The 25,053-nt window shown below is 39.6% G+C and overlaps 1 protein-coding gene across 2 annotated transcripts in view; it reads right to left on the reverse strand.

Annotated features, from left to right (window-relative positions):
* Positions 1-3,102: 3,102 nt before the first annotated feature.
* Positions 3,103-25,053, reverse strand: part of SUPV3L1 (Suv3 like RNA helicase) — a 32,625-nt gene continuing 10,674 nt past the window's right edge. For both annotated transcript variants that reach the window (XM_049855425.1, XM_049855426.1), the window contains 12 exons: positions 23,542-23,656; positions 22,240-22,408; positions 20,315-20,426; positions 16,998-17,075; positions 15,827-15,918; positions 14,658-14,838; positions 13,788-13,881; positions 12,593-12,812; positions 11,045-11,125; positions 7,501-7,677; positions 4,596-4,744; positions 3,103-3,776 (listed from right to left, as the gene is read on the reverse strand). In XM_049855425.1, coding sequence (XP_049711382.1) covers positions 3,341-3,776; positions 4,596-4,744; positions 7,501-7,677; positions 11,045-11,125; positions 12,593-12,812; positions 13,788-13,881; positions 14,658-14,838; positions 15,827-15,918; positions 16,998-17,075; positions 20,315-20,426; positions 22,240-22,408; positions 23,542-23,656 — 1,904 coding nt within the window. In that variant the 3' untranslated portion in view covers positions 3,103-3,340. The remainder of the gene's footprint in view (positions 3,777-4,595; positions 4,745-7,500; positions 7,678-11,044; positions 11,126-12,592; positions 12,813-13,787; positions 13,882-14,657; positions 14,839-15,826; positions 15,919-16,997; positions 17,076-20,314; positions 20,427-22,239; positions 22,409-23,541; positions 23,657-25,053) is intronic.

Below are 25,053 nucleotides of genomic sequence, written 5' to 3' on the forward strand. Positions count from 1 at the left end.
GGGTAGCGTATGATCAAGAACTGATGGTATTGAAGGAAGAAGTCCAAGCTGCACTTAAGGCACTGGCAAAAAACGAGGCTTCAGGAATTGGTGGAATACCAGTTAAGATGTTTCAATAAACGAATGCAGCACTGAAGACGCTTACTCGTCTGTGCCAAGAAATTTGGAAGACAGCTACCTGGCCAATTGACTGGAAAAGATCTAAATTTGAGCCCATTCCAAAGAAAAGTGATCCAACAGAATGAGGGAATTATTGAACAATATCATAAATATCACACACAAGCAAAATTTTGCTGAAGATCATTCAAAAGGGGCTATAGGAAGCGGTATATTGACAGGGAATTGCCAGAAATTCAAGCTGGATTGAGACGAGGACATGGAACCAGGGATATCATTGCTGATGTAAGATGGATCTTGGCTGAAAGCAGATAATACCACAAAGATGTTTACCTGTGTTTTATTGACTATGCAAAGGCATTCAACTTTGTGGATTATAACAAATTATGGATAACATTATGAAGAATGGGAATTCCAGAACACTTAATTGTGCTCATGTGGAACCTGTACGTAGACCAAGAGGAAGTCGTTCGAACAGAACAAGTGGATACTGCATGGTTTAAAATTAAGAAAGGCGTGCATTAGGGTTCCATCCTTTTACCATACTTATTTAATCTGTATGCTGAGCAAATAACCCAAGGAGCTGGACTATATGAAGAAGAATGTGGTATCAGGATCAGTGGAAGACTCCTTAACATTATGCAGATGATACGACGTGGCTTGCTGAAAGTGAAGAGGACTTGAAGCCCTTACTGATGAAGATCAAAGACTACAGCCTTCAGTATGGATTACACTTCAGCATAAAGAAAACAAAAAATCTTCACAACTGGACCAATAAGCAACATCATGATAAATGGGGAAAAGATGGACATTGTCAAAGATTTCTTTTTACTTGGATTCACAATGTATGCCCATTGAAGCAGCAGTCAGGAAAACGAATGATGTATTGCATTGGGCAAATCTGCTGCAAAAGACCTCCTTAAAGTGTTAAAAAGCAAAGATGTCACTTTGAGGACTAAGGTGAACCTGACCCAAGCCATGATATTTTCAATCGCCTCATATGCATGTGAAAGCTGAACGATGAATAAGGAAGATCGAAGAAGAATTGATGCCTTTGAATCGTGGTGTTGGTGAAGAATTTCAAATATACCATGGCCTGCCAGAAGAACGAAAAATCTGTCTTGGAAGAAATGCAGCCCGAGTGCTCTTTGGAAGCAAGGATGGGGAGGCTTTGTATCCCATGTACTTTGGACATGTTGTCAGGAGGAACAGTCCCCGGAGAAGGACATCGTGCTTGGTAGAGGGTCAGCAAAAAAAGAGGAAGATCCTCGATGAGATGGATTGACACAGTGGCTGCACCAGTGGGTTCAAACGATTGTGAGGATAGCGCAGGACAGGGCAATGCTTCGTTCTGTTGTATGTAGGGTCACCATGAGCCGGAACCAATTCGTCAGCACGTAACACCATTTTAAGTACACTGAAGAGAATCACTCAGGGCTGCTCCTATTATATTTTCTGTTTTGCTTCACCCGAGGTCATCTTTTTTAGTCTCTTCTTCTGCTTAACAATGCCCTCCCTCTACCCCAAAAGAATGGAAAGGTGAAAGGGCTATTTGTAAACACTCTAGCTAAATTTTCAAGCAGTCCTACCCTTACAGCATTCTCAACCTCCAATTCTCTTATCTGAGGCTTCACTAACTTTTAACTTCTCTAGGTTTTTTAGGTTTGTAAATGTCTTGCCTAAGTGTCTCCTCTGATTTATCAACTCTGGCCTTCAAACTGGAGAAAGCAGGGATAATTAACAACTGTCTAAGTGATGTACCTTATCACTTAAATACAATGGGACCAAAGCCATTATCCAGTTCGGTTCATGGTTATTTCTTGAGATCAGCTGTGCAAGGATGAGTGTATCTGCTATGGTGTCACAGGGGAAAGCTAATTCTAGAGGCTGAACGAGTTGCCCAAATGAAGAATGGCAAAAGAACTATGCTTTTCCAGGCATTTCACTACTGTTTACCCACAAGCAGGGAGAAATATAGTCTGCACCACCTGTTCCGTCCTTATTTCCGTGAAGGTAAAGGTTAGAAGAATGAAGATTGTCATCTCAGTTAAGTATCTGAACTCTGAACTACCAAAGCAGCCAGAGATGACCAGCTTGGAAAACTGGCTCTGTTCCCTGCCCCAGTTTGAATCAAATCAGGTTTAATCTCTAGTCTGAGGTCCGCTTTAATTCAGCAATTGCTCAAGAGACTAGTTCAGCTTTCAGAATGACCTAAGAGCTCAATTCAGTGTGAAATGGACCTAAACCTTGACGGTCACTTATAAAGCACTTCCCGTGTGCCACGCCTTGTTGATGGCACATTGTCATCACATTTAGCCTCCAAAAGAAAGTACTTAGTGTCCACCCTCTTCAGAGAGGGCAAGGTCACAAAACTCACAGGTGATGAGAGTCAGAAGCCAGGTCTGTCCAACTCTAAAACTCTTAACTCCTTTTAGCTCTAACAAGGGAGCATTAAAAATTAGGTTGGACAAGTTGAGGCAACGAGGCATAAGGCTGGCCTTTGGAACAGGGAGACCTGCCTATCTAAGATTGCCCACCCACTGCCAACCATCATTCTCTCATCGTATTCTGCTTTTTTCCGGCGTTTATCTCTACCTGAAATTACATCTATTCGTTTCACAAATATTGACTGTGCTTCTACTATATTCCAGGCACTGTGGATACAGCAGCGATCCAGACAGACAACAATCTCTGCCCTCACGGAGCTGACATTCTTTAGTGACTTCTTCCTGTCTCCCCAACCAAGATACAAGCTCTGAGAGAGCAGGAATGTTATGTCTTACTTACAGCATCTCTTTAGCAGCAAGAAAAGCCTTTGGCACATGGCAGATGTTCAATAAATATTTGCAGAATGAACAAATGAGTGCCAGACACATAAATGTTTGTCAAAGGTTTCCACTGATTTCTTCAGTGTGAAAAACTGGTCCAACGATTCATGAAAATGATTTTATTTCCATGCCAAGTTCCTTCAGTGCATTGTCTTGGTGCTATACTACAAATGGCCACTACATAAAAAAACAAAACTGTGATTTAAATATAATCTCTAAGGCACCCCAGTATTTTTTAAATGTTGAAATAAACACAGTTTAGTCATCTTGAGAGTTAATTTTTATGTGCAAAAAACCAGTAAGAGATAGCCACAATACTACAGCAGGCTGTAAATGCATATGAGGAAAAGGGATTTTTAAACAGATTTTTATTTGCAAAATTAAATTTTAAAAAACTAATCTGAATCAAGTTCCTTCTTCTTTCTTCTTGTCCCTTTTGAAATACTCCCAGATTCTGTTCCTTCCTTGCCATGTTCAGTTTGTTGGGTCAACCACTCTTTTTCTAGCTGTTTCAGCATGTCTGGAGTGAGAAGTCCTTGCTGCACCAATCTGGAACCAAGGGATTTCTCTTCTGCCTCGGGCTCCTGTGGCTCCGCAGCTTTACTCCCTAAGGTTTTGGTGCCACGTGTCCGCCTAGTTTGGCCCTTTAAGGTTCCTGACAAACGAGACTGGCTCCCTGCTCGCAAGCTCTCCAAATGCAGCAGCCTCTGCGGCTCGGAAGTTTTAATCAGTTTGGTGATGTTGTGTACACCTTCCTGGATAATGCCGTCTAGTTCTTTCTGCAGATCTCGAATAAGGCCGGCATCCGGAAACATATCCATAAATCGGTAGCTGGAAAAAGACGCATTATATTACAGTAACGGCTTTTATCACAGTTGCTGGACTAATCTCAATGAGCTATGTACATCTCGACACCAATTAACTCCAAATGTTCTCTCTTTCTGCAAACTCTGCCCAGTGTCTTTGCTCAGCCTTTATTTCTACCCAACTCACTTAGTAATATGCCACCTCTCAAGGGACTGTGATATGCTCCCCTAGGGGATATGCCCTGCCTTTGAGAACCACTGGTCAAGAGCAGAAGCCTCCAGATAGTGCAGTGGTTAACAGCTGGGCTGCTAACCAAAAGGCTGGTTGTTCAAATCTACCAGTTGCTCCTCGGAAACCCTATGGGACAGTTCTACTCTGTCCCATAGGGTTGCTATGAGTTGGAACTGACTGACAGCAAATGGTTTGGATTTGGTTTTTGGTCCAGAGCAGTGCTTCTCAAATGTTAATATACAAATGAATCACCTGAGGATCTTGCTAAAATACAGAATTTGACTCAGTACGTCTGGGGTGGGCCTGATAACCTGTATATTTCTAAAAGGCTCCCAAGTAATATCGATGCTTTTAGTCTAGAGACCACCCTTCGAGGAGCTAGGGTCTAGTGGGCCTTCTGACCTAGCCATCTGAACTGGAATCACAAGAACTCCTTATGTCATTTTTGGAAAGGGTGTAAACCAGGTTTAACTGCCTTTACGGATAATAAACACAACACAGCGCACCCTGCAAATGTGTGCCTAATTTGAAAGAGTAAAGGATTACTCATAAAACCTCTGATTTGCCCTACTGCTAGAAAATTGAGAGCACAGACAGGAAAAAAATTAGTACCTTAGCCACAGGTAGAGATCCAAGATGTCATGGACAGCTTCAAGATCCACAAGATCTTTAATATTTTTAGGTGGCAGTAATGGCCATTTAATATATCGGCGTAACCATGCAAAGGTCAGAGGCTCATTCCTGCTATACTGCCTGGCAAACTGTGAAAAAAAAGAAGAAAGGAGCTTGGTAAAGGAATTAGAATTCACTTAAGTTTGTGGTTACAAAGAAAAATGAAGAAAGCATACTGAAATGCTAACTGTGGTTGTGTTTCAATAGGCAGGCTGATTTCTTTTCTTCTGTACACTCTTCTATATTTTTAAGAAGGAGCCCTGGCGGTACAGTGGTTAGGCTGCTAACCGAAAGGTTAGTGGTTCGAACCCACCAGTTGCTCCGTGGGAGAAGGTACCAGCAGTCCACTTCTGTGAAGACTGTTGTCGTTGTGTGCTGTACAGTCAAAGCCTTGGAAACCCTACTGGTCAGTTTTACTCTGATCTACAGGGTCGCCATGAGCTGGAATCAACTCAATGGCAACAGGATGTATTTTTAAGAACATTTATTACTTTGTAAAAGTATTTAGGAAAAAAGAAAGGATGATTTTCTTCTTTTTCCAAAATCAGGGCAGAACTTTTACAAAGACTAACTTCCCAGTGCCTAAGTCTGTTAACTCTCCTTTAAACATCTGATGTTCTAAGCTATGGGCAGACAGTATCTGAAAACCCCCATTTCTACCCCTTCATGTAGCCCCATAACTTCAAATTGCTTATTTTCTGTACCATGTTAATGTTCTCTCTTCTTATAAAGAAACTCTCTGAGGTGGTCTGATGCAAGGCTGGTCACGAGTCAACCTTGACTCTGCCTCTTACTAGCTGTGTGGCTCCGGCCACGTCACTACTCTGTGCTTCGGCTTCCTCATCAATACCATACCATAAGACCACCATACCCCGTTCTTGAACCATGAGATACTGCTGGGGAATGTGCTTTGGCAGGGTGGGAAGGGCGCTCCTACATTAGGCATTATGATACCTAACCTATACTACAGGAGACAGGAATACAAGTTTTTAAGCAAGAATTTTAAATCTTTAGCTTTAAGAATAAGCTGATTTAAAATGGTTCATTTCCTAATTAGGGAAAGTTATCTCTAAATGTTTAACCTAACTAAGCTAAGTACTTCAGAGAGGCAGGGCAGTTTTAGAAAAACTGTGGTCAAATAATGCTATGATTTTATTAAGTTCAACCCAGTACATTCTGCTACATTAAATAAATGCCAAGTAAGACAGCCATGGAGGCTGGAAATGTGGCCACACTAGCCAGCTAAGCATGACTCGAAAAACACAAATCTCAAGCTTTCTCAGAAACACAGTGGCTTTAATGTTTTCAGTCATAAACAACAAGTGGAAGCCTAATATGTAAAAGAGGTAAGTACAAAGGTGCCCCGAGAAGGGAAGGGAGAGATGCCCATCCATCGGATACCTTCACTCAGCGGCCATCCCTCAAGGAGGCCCAGGGAGCACCAATTCAAAACCAGGGTTCGAAAGGCCATCAGTGGGTTGAGCTCTTTTAGTAATGACAGAGATCAAGAAAAAAAGTAAAAATTTCTAGATTTTACATTCTAATGTTTAAACAGAAAACATAAGCAAACTGTTAACCTGGACTGTTCCAGAAGCTGCATTACGGCCTAATTAAAAACTTCTGTTTCATTAAAATAGCTCCTTGAAGGATGGTGTAAATGGGGCCGAGGCCACGGATCAATCTCCACTCAGGTGCACAGAGAAAAAGACTCTGGTCCATAAACTTCCATTTCATGCTAGCCAGCTCTCTCATCAATGTCAGCTCTAAGAAACAGATGTTATCCAGGGATTTTCTAGATAAACGCCTGGACATGGAAGGCCTCCAAGAACATAGTGTTAAGAGAAGAAGAAAGAGGCAAGCTGCAGAATAATTCATTCTCATAATTATAGGGAAACACATCCACACAACAAACTAGAATTTTTGCAGGTACATGTACGTAGGCAAACGTAAAGAAACAGGTCTCCAGGGTTACATGCTAACTGACAGTGGTTGTTATTTCAGAGGACTGAGGATTAGGGGCTCTAGCCAAACCTACCTGTAATGTCTTAATTCTGTACAAAGAGGAAGTATTTCTGTAATTAAAAATTAACTTAAAAAATAAATTTAGAAATAGACTTGATTAGAACAGACCTGGTATGCAAAACACTAAGGCCTACAGAGATGGCAATTAACCTACAGCTATGAGTCAGGAAAAGATTCAGGGAAGTGGAGACCTTTGGGTCTAGCGGGGTGGGAAGGGCACTCCAAACAGACAATAGCACATGCCAGGGCCCAGAGAGGTGAGAGAACACAGAATGGGGGCTGGAAATCCAGTTTCTGCAGCCCTTCCCAGGCCCCCTAGTTTGGATAAATCCCACATTCCTCAGAAGTCAGTGATTTGTACTCCCCATCCACACGGGTTAAAAGGGGCTGGAACACTGGCGCCATGCTTACACAAGACAGCAACCCTGGGCTCTGCGCCTTCCACTTAAGAAAACTGAATACTATTGCCACTACTGGCCTTGAATCCCCTCCCCTTCCCAAAAGTATTACCCAACACTAATAAGGAAAAATCGGATCATCAGGCAAAGCCCCCTCCCTTGAAAAAAATGTGTTTAATTATTTTTGGTTTTAGCTTCTTCACAAAGGCTACCATATAAACCCAAATACAAATCGAAGCTTCCCCCACTCCCAAAACCAATGTATCTATAAGAAAGAAAGTCACTTCACGTTTAAATTCTTACAAAGTCTCTCATACTGCAGGACACTCTCCCAATTGTTTTACTCTGAATAAAAAAGTACCGCTTGGAGAAAATCCATCCATCAACCTGAAACAACTCAAAATATCATACAGATAAAGGCTTACCTGTAACAACGAAGAGCAAATGAAAGGCTGCTTCTTGTTGATCGGAGCTGTGCAGAAAACATACCTCACTCGGAGATTTAATGGAATATGCTGGATTAATTCTGCGGAAAACTTAAAATCATCCATATTGCAGACAAAATACTGCCCATCAACTTGTGAAAAGTCTACAAAAATATCCTGGGGAAAAAAAAGATACATGAAATTATGGACTGCCAAACTGGGCATGAATAAAATACTGAAGTCGAATAAAGATAATTTCTTTAATTCATAACAGACTTCCAGAAAGGCCTGCTTTTATTCACTGTCTCCTCAAGGTAACAGACTTCCCATAGCCCTCCCAACCTGAAATACTCAAGAGATAAAATTCCTCAGGACACAAGTCCCAGAAAATTTTGAAACAGCTTTCAAGATAAATTTCACGAATAATAATTTCACAAAAATAAACTATTCATTCAAGCCCATGAGGTTAACCAGTAATTGCATAACACAACGCCAATATTTTTAGAAAAATACAACACAAAGGAAATTTAAAAGTGAGTTTCTTTAAAAAAAAAGTGAGTTTCTTTCAGTTCCTTGGTTTGGAGATTTAGGGTCACGGTTTCACAGGACATCCAAGTTAACTGGCCTAATAACGTGTTTAGTGCTTCTATCTCCGAGTTGGTTACATACTGCCTGGGGTCTTAAAAGCTTACAAGCAGCCATCCAAATCACAATAATTGGTCTTTATTTGCCTGGAGCAACAGGGGAAGTAGTGTCAGGAATAGGAAAAGGATATGGAATGTGTGGCTGACTGTCTCCGTGAATAACTGCCTCCTTTAACTGCCTCCTTTGCCATCAGACCAGAAGAACTTGAAGGTGCCTGGCTACCATTACTAAACTTTTTTTTTAATAGAATTTTTTAAAAACAATTTCTATTGTGCTTTAAGTGAAAGTTTACAAATCAAGTCAGTCTCTCACATATAAACTTATATACACCTTACTACATACTCCTTCCAGTCTCTCCTTTTGTGACCGTTTTCCCAGTTTCTAACCCTCTCTACCCTCCCATCTCCCCTCTAGACAGGAGATGCCAACACAGTCTCAAGTGTCCACTTGATACAAGTAGCTCACTTCTCATCAGCATCTCTCTCCAACCCACTGTCCAGTTCAATCCATGTCTGATGAGTTGTCTTCGGGAATGGTTCCTGTCCTGGGCCAACAGAAGGTTTGGGGACCATGACCACCGGGATTCTTCTAGTCTCAGTTAGACCATTAAGTCTGGTCTTTTTATGAGAATTTGGGGTCTGCATTCCACTGATCTGCTCCCTCAGGGGTTCTCTGTTGTGCTCCCTGTCAGGGCAGTCACTGGTTGTGGCCGGGCACCATCTAGTTCTTCTGGTCTCAGGATGATGTAAGTCTCTAGTTCATGTGGCCCCTTCTGTCTCTTGGGCTCATAATTATCTTGTGACCTTGGTGTTCTTCATTATCCTTTGATCCAGGTGGGTTGAGACCAACTGATGCATCTTAGATGGCCGCTTGTTGGCATTTAAGACCCCAGAAGCCACACTTCAAAGTGGGATGCAGAATGTTTTCATAATAGAATTTATTTTGCCAAATTGACTTAGATGTCCCCTGAAGCCATAGTCCCCAACCCCCCGCCGTTGCTCCGCTGACCTTCGAGGCATTCAGTTTATTCAGGAAACTTCTTTGCTTTTGGTCCAGTCCAGTTGAGCTGACCTTGCATGTATTGAGTGTTGTCCTTCCCTTCACCTAAAGTAGTTCTTATCTACTAACTCATCAGTAAATAACCCTCTCCCACCATCCCTCCCTCCCCCTCTCGTAACCACAAAAGAATGTGTTCTTCTCAGTTTAAACTGTTTCTCAAGATCTTATAATAGTGGTCTTATATAAAATTTGTCCTTTTGCATCTAATCTCACTCAGCATAATGCCTTCCAGGTTCCTCCATGTTATGAAATGTTTCACAGATTCATCACTGTTCTTTATTGATGTGTAGTATTCCATTGTGTGAATATACCATAATTTATCACCGTTACTGAACATTTTGAGGAAGGATTCTATAAAAGACTCCTGATCAAAAGGGGGAAAATGCAGAATAGAATTACCAACTCTCATAGAATCCAGACTTTCTGGAGCATGGAAGCTGGATAAACCCCCAAAACTACTGCTCTGACATAATCATTAAACTTTAAACCAAAAATATCCCCTGAAACCTTCTTAAAACCAAACAATAGTTTAGCTTAAGTAGTTCTTTCGTTACCATTGGATTAATGGCATACCAGCCATTTTTTATGCCTCTGGACCTCAGAGGTAGGCGTTATTTTGGTTCTAACCCATTTAGTGTCAAGACAGGTCCCTTTTGAAACACATGAAGCTCAGCTGACCGGAGCTGGAGCCTCACTGTGGTGTAGGTTGAACATTCTATTAAGTGATACTTCCTGAATGTGTTAGTTTTGTAAACTTTTGCCTTTTTTTCCTTTATTTCTGAGATAAGGCTTGTGGCATAATTTCAGCTTTCCTGTGTGATAATTGGGGAGCCCTGACGAGTCTGTTTCGGTTTTTCTGTGTAATATTGGGAAACCCTGGTGGTGTAGTGGTTAAACGCTATGGCTGCTAACCAAAAAGTTGGCAGTTCAAATCCACCAGGCGCTCCTTAGAAACTCTACGGGGGCAGTTCTGCTCTGTCCTATAGGGTCACTGAGTCAGAATCGACTCAACGGCAATGGGTTTTACAGGTGTCATACTGGGAAAACCAGAGGTTCCCCATGTAACTTAATGGAAAGGCACCTGCAATAAATTATTTTAGCTTTCATTGGTATACTGTCATACCACAGATTGGTGGTGCCACAGTGCCACTTGCCTCACTGATAGCTTGTATTATCATATATTTCTCAAAATCCATAGTACCAATCAAAAGTTTAAACACATTCAATCAGCATGCATTCCAATACTGAAAACACATGCCATTTAAAAAAAAAAAATAAGGAGAAAAAATGCAGCAACGAAACGGCTAGTAAAGAATGTCTGCCTTGAGCATTGTGTTCTTTTAAGAACTATCTATATGGGATCAAATTGATGACAGCAACTCAAAAGATAAGACAGGAGACTTAGGGGGCAATGAGTTTATGTCAGGGCTTTGAACTGGTTCAGTCTGGTTTGAACCCCTGCTGAGAATTTGCATTTCCACCCCAGATATACTGAATCAGAAAAGGCCCTAGAGTGATTCTTATGTGTAATACATTTTGAGAACCACTGCTCTGAAAGTGGTCCTCAGAGTTGGTCCCTAACCAGCAGCATTTGCATCACCTCAGAACTTGTTAGAAATGCAAATTCTCAGCAGGGATTTGAACCTGTTCCAAGCCCTGGTGTACATTAATGGGGGAAGAACAACTCAGAAAAGGAGAGTGAGAATGGTTGCGTAACTCAAGGAATGGACTCAACGTCACTGAACTGTACATGTAGGAACAGTTGAACTGGTGTGTGTTCTGCTTGTACATTCTCAACCACAACAAAAAATAATTTTTAAAAAAAGTGAGCTTTACTTACAATGAGATTAGAAAGTGTTGTATCAGGGAGATGGTAGGCAAACATTTCAATCTGCTCAGCAGTTGGATGAAGACCAGCTGCCTTTAGTAAAAGAAAAAATAACCATTAATTGATAAAGAAAAAAAAGGACAAATTTATTTTCTTATTTCAAGAAAAAGCCCTACATTAAGGCTAAGCTCTCACCAAATGAGTTAAGTGCCAAGAATTTGGGTGAAAAAGAGAAGACCATCATCATTTTATCTCTTATCACCAATTAGAAAAGCTGGTAACTTAATAAAGCTAAAAATTATGGTCATGGAGTAATAAGTCTTTCACCCACATTTCAGTCATATCTCTAAAGCTGATGATGACTGATATGCTATCAAAAACTGTCTTCAAGCGTAAGTGATTTTCCAGGTCTCAATTCTCCCCACTGAACAAAAATGAACAAGGAAACCCGAATTCCTTTTAGCAGGGAAATAAAATGGATATACATGCATACGTACATGAGAAAATGTCTAAACTGGGGGTCAATTATCTCTTTAGCCGTACGGTTACGGTGTTAAGACACTACCACAGGTGAGTACAAGGAATGGAGGAAGAAAAAAAGCAAGCGAGAGAGGAATGGGAAGAGAAAGAGGAAAGGAGGAGAGAGATGAGGCAATGAGGCACGAGAGGGAGAAAGAGTCTGAATAAAGAAATCAGGTGCACGGGGGAAAACGGGGTGCGTCACTGTGTCACCAGAGCCACCCGGGAACCTAATCACACTCAACAAAAGCTACAGAAATGATTTCAGGCACAGCTTCCCTCTGGGAATGTTTGCTTGCATTATCGCGTACATATTCCTCTTTACCTAGTGTCACCGAAAATTGAGATGAGCCACGTAAGTAAATTTAAAATTTAAGCTTAAATTTTAACTACTTAAAAAAGTTATTACTGAGTTCCTGTTTATGACAATGAAAAATGTGGCAACAGATATTGGTGATGGTTGCACAACGTGACTGACATAACTGGTGTCACTGAATTGTACATATGAGAAATGCTGAACTGGCAAATGCTGTGTTATCGCTATTTTTACAATAAAAAGAGTTATTTTGTTTAACATATGCACACCTCTGACTCATTACCTACACTAATCAAAATTTAACTTTGTCCTTATAGGCTTGAAGTTGTATTGCTTAGTGTTGTTTTTCTCGCACACTCAAGGGTTTCTTCTACATTCAGGCTCTGGGAATTTTTCGGTCTCCTGACATAGCTGGGTGTGCCCACCTAGAGTAATGTGCCTATCCGCCTGCCGCTTGATTCTAGAAAGAACTACAGGAAAGGCAGGTTAATTACCCTTGTTCACTCGAGATCTTTCACTTGCACACCACTATCTGACCCAGGTGTCTCTATGCCTCTATCAAGCAATAAAGTAGGATTTTCTTGACATTATTTTCATGGTACAAAAAAAAAAGGGGGGGGGTAGCTTATTTATGTTTCCAGATACCTGAGGCAAGAGTCTCAACAGTGGGTGAAAGAAGGGATAACTGTACTCCACAGAGACGTAATTAACGTGTAACACCTTACCCTTATGGGTTCCACGGGCCTATTCAAAATTTCCTTTAATAAATTAAGGTCTTCACGATGCATTGTTGTAACCTCTCCTTCTTTAAATTTCGAGCTGAACCTACCAGCTCTGCCAGCAATCTGTAGGGCTTGAGAGGTGGTGATTGGTTCTATTTCTTTCTCTCCCTTTTCATTAATACTGGGCTTTATAAGGGAGTAAAAAATAATTCTCCTTATGCTCCTGAAATAGAAATAGAAGTGATCTCACAGACTGTGTAAGGCAAAACTTCAGTCACCTGGATCACCAAATAAATCCTCACTTCAGGTCTAGTTTAGGCTCACTTGCAACCTTGCCCAACGTTTAAAAAATAAGTAAACTTGAAGAATGTAATAAATGTCACCAAATTATACATGTAGAAATTGTTGAATTAGTGTATGTTTTGTTTGTATATTTTCACCACAAAAAATAAGGAAATGGGATTTGTTGGTAATTCTTCTTTATTTCAAATAGTATTTTTCAACAACTATGCAAATTTACCAAAAATCACCAAACTGCACACTTAATAATGGATGAACTGTATGGTATATAAATTATATCTCAGTAAAACTATAGTGTGTATATATATATATATATATATTTTTTTTTTTACAAATAATCCAAATAAAGCGTACTCAGACTGCTTTAAAAGTTGGCTGCCATTAACAGTTCTGTGATTCATAGAGGTGTAATTAGCCTCACATGCGTAAGGGGTACTCAGACCCCTGCTGACTGAGACACTGAAATTAATGTAACGGGTTAGCAATGGTGGGCAGCAGGGCTCAAAAACACTAGTGCCCAGTGCTATTTTCCTTTTATTCCCTCAACAGGTATATGCAAGATAAATCTCAGATCTATCCTATAATAAAGGAGCCCTGGTGGAGCAAATGGTTAAGAACTTGGCTGCTAACAGCAAGGCTGGCAGTTCAAACCCACCCAGCGGCTCCACGGAAGACCTGGTGATCCGGTTCCATAAAGATTACATTCTACTCTGTCACATGGGGCTGCTATGAGATGGAACGGACTCAATGGCACTTAACAACAACAATATACTATAATATTCATTCTCCTAAATCAAAGTGTTTGGTCATTCTAATGCCAGTTAGAAAACTGAAAGGAAAAAAAAAAAGGCATCTAACCCACTGAATACCCACGCTTATTAAAAACAAATTTACTTACAAATTAAGTCCCATGCCAATTGCATCTGTGGCCACCAAGATTTTGCATGGATCATTGGGATCATTAAACTTTTTTGCTTGAGCAAGTTTGGTCCCTAAAATAAGAACAGGTACAGTACAGTTTATGTTAAATCAGCGTTCTCGGTCTTTTACTACAACACACTATGTCTACTTTGGAAACCCTCACTTTCTGCTCCTTCCACTTTTATGGATAAAACTCTTAACGTAGCAAGTTTATTTCTTTATATCCTCAATAGAGAAATATCCTTTACTTCCACTCCTTAAATACTCCTCATGTAGCAGCCCAACCCCCCACCCACACTGGCCTGATCGTCTCTGAGAACACTTAGTAACAGGCTTTGGGACTACAACCGGAAGGTTATCACCAAGTCCATATTTTAATGACAAGACTGTAAGAAAATCATAAACTTAACATTTAAAATAGTCTATGAATAGCAGCAAATAACAAAGAGTTATAATGAATTAAAACACTTCTATTCCCACCAAATGAACTAAAGAAATATTTATTTTCTATGACCTATAACAAATTACTCATCTAACAGGCAGCTTAATGCAATATTTTTTATTGTGTTGTCTATACATATCTTGGCCCAAAACCCATTGCCACTGAGTCAATTCTGACTCACAGTGACCCTACCGGACAGAGTAGAACTGCCCCATAAGGTCTCCAAGGCTGTAATCTTTACGCAAGCAGACTGCAACATCTTCCTCCCTCAGAGCAGCTGGTGGGTTTGAACTGCTGACCTTTCAGCTAGCAGCCTTAACCATGCGCCACCAGGGCTCCTCCACGTATCCTGACATAAACTGCAAAAAGATTTCAAATCCCGTCATGATGAAAGTCAATACTTGCCAGGTGGGAGGCTGCCATATATAACAGCTGATTCCAATCCCCGAATCTCAATCTGCCGACTGACAGAATAAATATCATTCTTGCTAAAACAGACAATGCAGTCCCCAGGCTGAAGATTATCTAAAGATTCTAATGCATGATCCAGAACAGAAATCGGGGTAAGCCTGTTATAGTTTTGAACCTAAAATGAAGACAGGATACTGTTAAAAAAACACACCTAACTCAACTTCTTGGGGCTATTAAGTGAAAAACTTGCAAAGCAATCAAGGGTAGCTAAAACTGACAGATATTGATATTTTTCAAGGAAAAACACTGAAAAGCATTTTGAAATTCCAAGTGTTAGAATCAGCTCTCATGGGCATTCCTAAATTAATAAAATGTTATGCAATGTTTTGTAAATTTTCAAAGCAACTTTACATATATGTAACTTTCATGGTAGCTTGTAAATTCAGAAGGGTTGTTAAGTAGGATTTCCATTTTAGGAAAGAGTAAAACAGAGCCCAAGAAAAAGACTGGATTTGAGGCTTTTCCTACTTCTAGCCTTCTGTCATCTGCCTAAGAATGCAAAGTTAAAATAACAGCAAAACCCAGACTGGAACCTAGGTCTCTTCCACTATATCCTCTGTCCCACTCTCAAAGCTGAGCAAAGAACTAAAATAATGGGCCATTTAAGAAATATTTCATCTTATCGTAGAACCCCAGTAAGGAATAAAAAAAAAAAAAAAAGGATTGAAAGGAAACCACTATTTCCTACTCTAGGAATTTCAGAAAGGGAAACAAATTGCCCCCAGCAATTACATGTATATCAAAGGCCCTAATATCTGACATATAAAATTTTGAAAACAAACTTGCTGTTTTGCTGGGCCTCAAACTTCGAACATTCTGAGTTATTTAATTCTAAAGAGATCTGCTCAAACCCCGAAAGGTTCTGTCAAGAGAAGATGAAGGCCCTCCTGCACTCGTGGAAGACCTCGGATGCGATGGCCACACCGTCAGAATTTCAGCACACAAGGTTCAACTAAATATGCATCACCTGTTCAACCACAAGGACGTGAAGCTTTCTTCTGAGTTAAATATTGCCACTACCTCGGGCCTAAGAAGTCACTGCCTCGCTCCTCTGGGCTATCTGACATGCTGCCTTGAGAACAAAGCATATAAGCTAGAAGTACCTCCACTTCCTCCCCAGTTGTGTACATGAGCTCAGTCACCAGGTCAATAGCAGCAGATTCTCCACACAAATGGACTTCTTCAGCACACAGCCCTGTAAATGCAAAGTTGAGACTTTTTTTTTTTTTTTTTTCAATTTTAAGGATGTCAAAATAAAACACTTTCTACTGCAAGAATACCTTACATTTGATTACCTATTGCTTTACAACTTCACCAAGTGTTTTCACAAATATTATTTCTTTGGTTCAAACCTCAGAACAGACTTCTAGAGGGCAACAATTAACCCCATTTTATAAACCTCAGGGATTTTACATTACTTTGGCCAAGGTTTCGAGTCTATTATAAGGTGAAGCCAGCCTTGCGTTTTTCAAATTAGGCTTCACGGAATCACTGAGCTGCCTCAGAGGATGAGGGGCTGCAGGGTGGAAGAAACTCTAAGTTCCTTACCCCCGGGCAGATCCACATTCATCTATTTTATATAACAAGCTTCAATGTACACCCTGAAGAAAGAGTTCAGCTATTTGTTTTCACATTTGAAAACACCTGACCTACAACATGCTGATCAAAAATTTACTCCGTTATTCGGCAGGAAAAAGGTTCATTCTGCCTGTGGACCTCAAGAACTCCACTTCCAGAAGCCTATCTTAAAGAAATAATAAAATAAATACATAAAAAACAAAAAGCTATGGCCACATGTCTACTGCAGCATTGTTAATAACAGGCGAAAATATTCACCGATATGTAACAAATTATGGTACAGCTCTTCAAAGGAGAATAACCCAATCATATCTAAAAATGTATAAAAATGTCTATGAAACAACAGAACTAAAAAAAAAGCAAGATAGAAAACTATATGTTCGCAAAATACCACATGCACAAGAAAAAAATTGGCCTGAAACATGCTAAAATGTTACTAGCGGTTTTGTAATTAAGGTGAAATTTGAAAACTCTAATTTTAATTACAAGGTTATGCTAATTTTATAATAGGAAAAATGAATTTCCCGTTATTAAAATAATATTTAGAGGACAGAAACTCACACCTTACCAGTCAGGGCTTTTTTGTTTGACTTGTGTCAGAAAGAGAGGATCTAGCCAGCTTTATTTATTATCAGGAGGATAAATGCATCTCAGTGCAGATGTCACTACCCAGGTTATAGCATTAAGAACACCAACCTAGAAGTGCTCTGGTCCAGGCCCATCCTCTAGCTGGATCTTTAATCATTTGAATTTCATCAATCACAGCCACTTCATCTTAAAATAAAAAAGTTATCACGAGCATTACAATCTATTTAAGCAACAGTATAAACAAATTACAACACCAACACTCAACCTTTCACCACCACCACCACCATCATCACGGTAGCAGCAACTAACACTTACCTGGTGCTTCTCACAGGCTTGTTCTAAGTGCTTTACAATGTAACTCATTTAATCCTCACAATAACCTATGAGGTAGATATTATCATTAGTTGCATTTTATAGAAGAGTAAACTGAGGCCCAGAGAAGTGAAGTCACTTGCCCAAGGTTACACAGTTAAGTGCTCAGAAGAAATTCAAACCCAGGCTGTTTAGCTCCAAAGTCCATACTCTTAACCACTATGCTGCACTAACTCCCAAACTGAGCAGGTTCACCTGTCTCTGCAATCTCAGAGGCAGCCTGAGAAAATCTCCCGAACAAGAACACACCTGCTGAGCAGAGAAAGAAAGCAACTATCTATGCTTCCAGGGACAAAGAGTAGGTAGCCCTGCAGTAACTGAAGCATCTCTACCACAGAAACCAGACAGTTCTCAGGGGCAGGAAGTGAACCGGAGTGTCAATTACTTGGGCTCCAGCTATGCTCATTCTTAGGAGTTTTAAACTCATCACTATGGCAAAGATTGGAGCCCCCTCTTATTTTCTAATGCCAATGTGCTTCCAAACATATTATTTTATTCTCCATAAGTCAATTATACAAATTATTTTCTTCCCTAAATATCAAGGAATAAAGAAGAGAAAGCTTTAAAAAAAAAAAAAAGAAAGCTTTATATACTTTCAAAGACAGAAAACTAACTTTATACTAAAAAAACACCAGTTTAAAAATTACTTATTACATATGGGTACATAATACATTACGAAAAAAAAAAAAGTTAGAAAAGAGGTGACAGGAGAGAGAATCCTGATTTATAAACTCCTATGCTAATTAAATTTTTACAATTTTATATCGCATTTTACAAATTTACACTATATATTTTACAATAAACGATTTCAAGAAAACTACTCAGAAAGTTAATTAATTAAAAAAAAATTAAGACTATTAAATTTAAAAAAGCAAGCCATCAAATAGTATATAGTGCATAATCCCCACTTTAATACACACACTCACAATGCACAGGAGTACACGCGTACACAGCAACAACGGGGTAATACTTGTTGATTCTAGATGGGTAGGACTGAGGGATTGCATGTGTTTGTTTTCTTCTCTTTGCTTACTTATATTTTCTATAATGAAGATAGGAGCCCTGGTGGTGTAATGATTAAAGCGATCAACTGCTAATCAGAAGGCTGGTGGTTTGAAACCACCAATGGCTCCGTGGAAGAAAGACGTGGCAGTCTGCTTCCATTTACAGCCTTGGAAATGCTATGGGGGCTCTATGAGTTGGAATAAACTCGACGGTAGTGAGTTTTTTTGTTTTTGGTTATAATGAAGATATGATTGTTTATATAATTAATAAAAAAAAAAAAGCTGGTTTTTACTTTAAATGTTTTCAAAACTATTTAAATAGAAACACATTACAGCACTGCATATAACAGCAAGATATTTAAACAACCTACTGTTGTTGTTAGGTGCCATCAAGTCAATTCCAACTAATTGCAACCCCAAGTGACAGAGTAGAACTGCCCCATAAGGTTTTCTAGGTTGTGATCGTTAAGGGAGCAGGTCACCAGGTCTTCCTCTGGAAGAGCCACTGGGTGGGTTTGAATTGCCAACCTTTTGGTTAGCAGCCAAGTACTTAACCAAGGTGCCACCAGGGCTCCTCTTAAACAACCTAAATATCCTTTAATAAGAGAATCAATAATTTTAGTCATAAAACGGAATGCTACATAGCAGTTTAATAAAGTTGATCAATACATATCAATAAGACTAGATCTAAAAGCATGTTGCGTGGAACAAAAAAATCAAGTTGTAGAACCATACCTACGATATGATAATCATGTTAATGTTTTAAAACACAATGATCTATAGTATCAAACGTAATATATATCAGTGCTATAAAAAAAGACAGGAAAGATGTATACCACATACTCAATAACCAGTTGGCTCAAAAGATGAGAGAAATGAACTGAGGAGTGGGACAAAGGAAACTTCAACTATATTTGTCAATATTTTAGTTCTGTTAGAAGAAAAAGGAAAAGAACAGAATGAAACATGACATAGTGTTAAACATTTACTAGTGGTGGAAGGTTGTTAGGGATTAAATTATGTGCCCCCTCAAAGTATGTGTTAGAATCCTAATCCCTATACTTATAGATGTAATCCTGTTTGGAAACAGGCTTTTATTATGCTAATGTTACAGATCGAATTGTGTCCCCCCAGAATGTGTGTCAACTTGGCTAGGCCATGATCTCCAGTACTTGTGTGACTGTCCACCATTTTGTGATCTGATGGGATTATCCTATGTCTTGTAAATCCTAACCTCTAGGATGTTAATGAGGCAGGATTAGAGGCAGTTAGGTTAATGAGGATTGCGTCCTGGTATCTTAAGTCAACCTCTTTTGAGATACAAAAGACAGAATCAACCAGAGAGGACAGGGGCCTTATTACCACCAAGTAAGAAGAGCCAGGAGAGGAATATGTCCTTTGGACCCAGGGTCCCTCCACTGAGAAGCTCCTAGACTAGGGGAAGGCTGATGACAAGGACCTTCCCCTAGAGCTGACAGAGAGAGAAAGCCTTCCCCTGGAACTGGCTCCCTGAATTCAGACTTGTAGTCTCCTACACTGTGAAAGAATAAATTTCTATTTGTTAAAACCATCAACTTATGGTATTTCTGTTATAGAAGCACTGGATAACTAAGATAGTTCATTAGACATACTCAAGTAGGGTGGATTCTAAATCTGATCACTTCTGACTTATAAAAAGAGCAGATTAGACCCAGAGACTAGCACATACACAGATGGAGAAAGTCAGATGCCAAGTGAGGATCCCCAAGGCATGCCTGGGGTTACCAACAACAAAGAAATCAACAGGGCCAACACCCTTACTTAGGCTTTTAGCCTCTAGAATTGTGAAAAAATAAATCTCTCTTCTTCAAAGCCACCCACTCGTAGTATGTGCATTACAGCAACAGCAGCAAACTAAGACATAGATACTAGGTGTTTGTTGTACTGTTCTCTTCCTTTTCTCAATTTTTAATTTTTTTACATAATAAAAAACGTATTTCATAGAGGTGTATTTTATAATTTAAAAAAAAAACACTAAATCATAAAGTTTTTAAAATGGTGTATACATACAAGGAGTTGTAACACTGCACATTTCAACAGTACAAGCAACATGGGCAGCCTGTTTCCCATCTGGCTCTATTGTCACACGTTCTTCACCCGTTACCAAGTCACACGGCACCCCCTAGGATGACAAAAAGAAACCTAGAATTATTTTTACCTTGAAAAAAAAAACAGCAAAAATAAATGTGAATGTTTAAGAGAGAGTTCTTTTCATTACCATCATGTTTATTTAACAACTGAAACAAAATATTCCCCATGCTTTTCTTCTTTTTTTATAAAAAAACTAAGACCACCCTCTTACATAACCAAGATATATTTGGGAACATCTCAAATGAGCCAAATCCTCAGCTAACAACAACAAAAAAACACGAGAAATTATAGCCGTTTCATTTTTTAACTTTGTACATTTCTGTATTTTTCGAATTTACAGAAATGAACATGAATTATTTCTATAATCAAAAAGACCATTATAAATAAAATTTAAGAATGTAAAAGCCTCCTGATATAATGCCCTGCAAGCCCTGGTGGCACAGTGGTTAAGCGTTCAGCTGCTAACCAGAAGGTCAGCAGTTCAAATCCACCAGCCACTCCTTGGAAACCTACGAGGAAGTTCTACTCTGTCCTATAGGGTCACTATGAGTCAGGATTGACTCAATGACAACAGGTTTTTTTGGTTTTATAATACCCTGAGGACCAACATCAATGCTATGGTGTATTAAGGTAACCAAACATCCTGGTTTATATAGGACTAAGGGATTCCCTAAGATGCAGGACTTTTGGTGCTAAATCCAGAAAGTTCCAAGCAAAATGGGATAGCTGGTCACCCTAGTGGCCTAAATCTAATTATGAGAAAACAGCAAACATAACCTAACTGAGGGACAATTTACAACTGCCCTATAGTCTTCCAAAATGTAAAGGTTATGGAAAACAATGGAAGACTGAGGAACTGCTCCAGACTGAGACACATAACAACTAAATACAATGTGAGACCCTAGATGGAATCCTTGATCAAGAGAAAAGAAAAAAAAAGGACGTTACTGAATAACTGGCAAAAACGGAATATGGACTGTGGATTAAATAATGGTATTCTTTCATATTAGAATATTCTATTTTTGATAAATATCCTGTGGCTATGTAAAGGAAAGTCTTTGTTCTTAGGAAATACGTCTTTAAGCATTTATGGAAATTTCAGCCTTAAGCATACAAATTACTCAAATTATTCAGAAAAAAGTAGAGAGCAAGAGCGTGTACAAACTACCCACCCAAACAAGTTAATCTAACTCACATTGTAAAGTTATAATAAAACAATGAACCAAAGTGTGGTCCATTTAGTGAAATGGTGCCTCTGATTATGGGCCATTTTGTCCTCATCAGTCTTTATCATTAGTACTGACAGCATCAGAGGTCTCATCTTTAGAAAATAAATTAAACACCCTAACAGAGCAGTGGTTAACTCTGAGGGGGCAAAAAAAAGGGTCCAGGGGGAGTTTCACCAATAGCATTACTATTTTATACCTTAATAAGGTAAATCAAGGAAACATGGCAAAATGGTAGGATTTGATGGAGTTGGGTAATGGGGACAAGGTTATTGTGTAACTCTCTGCACTTATCTGTCTGTGTGAAATATTTCATAATTTTGTATTTCACTCATTCTAATGTACACTTTTTTTTCACATTTTAACATCTCTGAAATCAGAACTCAACTTAAGAATTGGGCATGTCAGAGTTCAGTTGGCAAAATCTTTTTCTTTCTTAGCTGCGTGTAAAATAATGGTACTTCTTAAAACTGATGGCTTCTTAAAAAAAAAAAATCTTAGGTTTGATGAAATATGATAATTTTTTGTTCACAGTAAATTACTAAATATGACTTTTCCCACTGCATCCCCAAGAAAATATTACAAGAAGAAAGATCGAACACTTAGTAACATACTGACAGCAATATTACTCTTTTCGAAGATCTCATGTGCCAGCAATTTTAAAGGCCCACAGTACACCCCAGATTTTGCTGACAAGTACTTCTGGATTGCATGGTACGTCTTCCCGCTGTTTGTGGGGCCCGAATGGAAGATTATCTTCCGCCGAATGGCTCTGGCTTCTGGGTACCTAGAACAGGAGTAGAAAAACAGCTCAATTTCAACAACCTCAAATCCACCCTGGCAAAGATATCAACTAAAAAAAGTTCCAAAGGAAACACCCTCTTAACATTCATAAGACAGCTTCTTCAAAAAACTAAATAGGTTTTATATTTACATTAAAATAATGACTGATTTCCAAAAACGGTAGCTACTGACTATCCTCCAAACGGAAAAAACTCAAATGCAATTTCTTGGCTATTTTTCCCACTTTAAAAATCCCTTCATTGCAGAAATTTTTTTAAATAAGTTTAAACTGCTATCAGCAACATAAATAGTTTACATCACTCCCACAGCACTAAGCAAATAGTGACAGACTTCTGAACTTCAGGGTAAATATAATGACTAAGGATTCTGCTTCTGGCCATGATGAATAACTAGCTCTGGACTTGCCCTCCCATCATTAACAAGTACAAAACTGTACAGAATATATGTGGCAACTATTTGGGGGCATGAACGACTGGCAGTGCAGGACTACAATTCCTGAAAGAAGGGAAGAATTGAGAGGAATTCAACTTCACCCAGGAGGGTACTGGAGGTGGAACCCAAGGAGAGTGGCAGGGTCCCGCTGAGCTAAGGAGGCAGAGGTCAAGTTCAGAGCTGTGGAAGCTACTGGGATTTCAAGGGCACAGTGTGGAAGAGAAGAAAGGGTACAGGGAGAGACAGCCCTGATGTCTGTTGGGGGCTCTATGTGGCCCTGCGCTGGGCTAACGCGTGCAGGTGAGTTTTGGAGAGGCCCAGCAGAGAGCAGCTTGCTAAGGGACTGAGCGTGGAAAGTCTCAAAAGGTCACAAGGTGCTAAGAGATGTGGGAGTTCGGGCCAGCTGAGACACCAGAGAGGCCACACCTAAGAAGTAAAGATGGCTATCTAACTTGAGGACTGTTCTAGATCTACCCCAATAAAGCCTAAAACCAAGCCCGATCAGGATCAAGGTGAGCCACCGGTTAACTGCCAACCAGAATTAACTGCCAGATTTTCTAAGGAAAACAACATAATCCAGACTCCTTACAATCTATCAACCAGCATACAATATAAAATAGAATGATCACTGATCTCCCAAGACGAAAAACCAAATATTTCAAATCCACAAATGAAGAAACTGACCAGTTCGGTGGTATTCTTAAGTCACTGATTTTACGTAGATCGTCCTTACATTCCAACACAGGAAATATCTGTTTTGCATGTCTCAAGAAAAACGGAAATAAATCATCCACATGAGCTGGAAAATAAAACGCCATGTTAACATGTGCAATCTACATGTTCTCCATAACTGAGCTTAGTGAGAGCTTTCCTTAGTGAGCTAAGTGAGGGTGACAGTGTCAGGATAAAAGCAACAGTTCTTTTCAGGGGTCCTGCTCTGACTGAAGTTTTCCTCCTAATTTCACTTATATTTTCCAAGAACACAGAAAACGGGCTGCCAACCAACATATTCTACTTCTCTACGGCAAAGAGACAAAAACCAGCATAGATAAAAAATTGAGTTAAAAAAAAAGAACCTGGAAATACACATTAGAAAGAAAGCCAACGGTTACAGGAAGAGCAATGCAGGTACAACCATTTTTTAATATTTTTAACCATTTTAAAACATTTAATGTTTTTTGAACATTTCTTGTGATTTTACAAAGATCACAGAGAGACAAACATAGAATTCCTCAGCAAGAACTCTCCAGGCCATAATGGCTCTGAGTCAAGGACAGTGCCATGTCCCATCCTGCTTTGTATCCAACTTCTACCTCAGACCAGGCACAGGGTAAAAACCTAATGGTCAAAAATATTTTAAAAATATAACCAAAGTTAAACTGTCTATAAGGAAAAAATGATAATGTTCTTACTTTTTTTTTTTTTTGCTTCTCTTGTAGCAAGAGCTTTGTCCTGATCTGAGGGAGCTAAAGCGGCCAGAGGCAAAAACAGATGGCATCTACTATATGCTGATTCTATGTAGTGTGACAAGCCCCTTTCTCTGTGGTCTGTGTGGATACACAGTGGAGAAGAGATGATGCAGACCAGGCCCTAGCCCTTCTCAAGTCCAGGACATTCAGGTGATTTAATAACTAGCTCAGAGACCCACTATAAGCAGAAGGGCAAAGACGAGAAGACAGGAAGGGCTAGAAAATCAGGATGAAAGGAAACGGGGCACCCAGGGCGGAAATGGGGAGAGTGTGAACACACTGTGGGGAATGGTGCCAAGGCCAGGAAACACTTTATGTACAAACTATCAAATGGGAATCTAATATGCTCTGTAAACTTTCGCCTAATGCACAGTTTTGTTTTTTTTTTTTAATTTTCAAAAATACAAAAAAAAAAAAGGCTAAAAGACCTAGAAGGCCTCCTATCAAAGCAATGAATTATCTCAGAGGATGTTACCTGGACCTACCCTAAAACAAATAAGCCCTATCTAGAGAAGTAAACGGGAAGGAGCCCTGGTGGCACAGCAGTTAAGCCCTTGGGTGCTAATCAAAAGGTCGGAGGTTTCAACCCACCAGCTGCTCAGTGGGAGAAAGACGTGGCAGTCTACTTCCATAAAGACCACAGCCTTGGAAACCCTTTGGGGAAGTTCTACTGTCCTACAGGGTCACTATGAGTTGGAATCGACTTGATGGCAACAGGTTTGGCTTT

Source organism: Elephas maximus, chromosome 16, assembly GCF_024166365.1.
Source record: "Elephas maximus indicus isolate mEleMax1 chromosome 16, mEleMax1 primary haplotype, whole genome shotgun sequence".
Lineage (NCBI taxonomy): Eukaryota > Metazoa > Chordata > Mammalia > Proboscidea > Elephantidae > Elephas > Elephas maximus.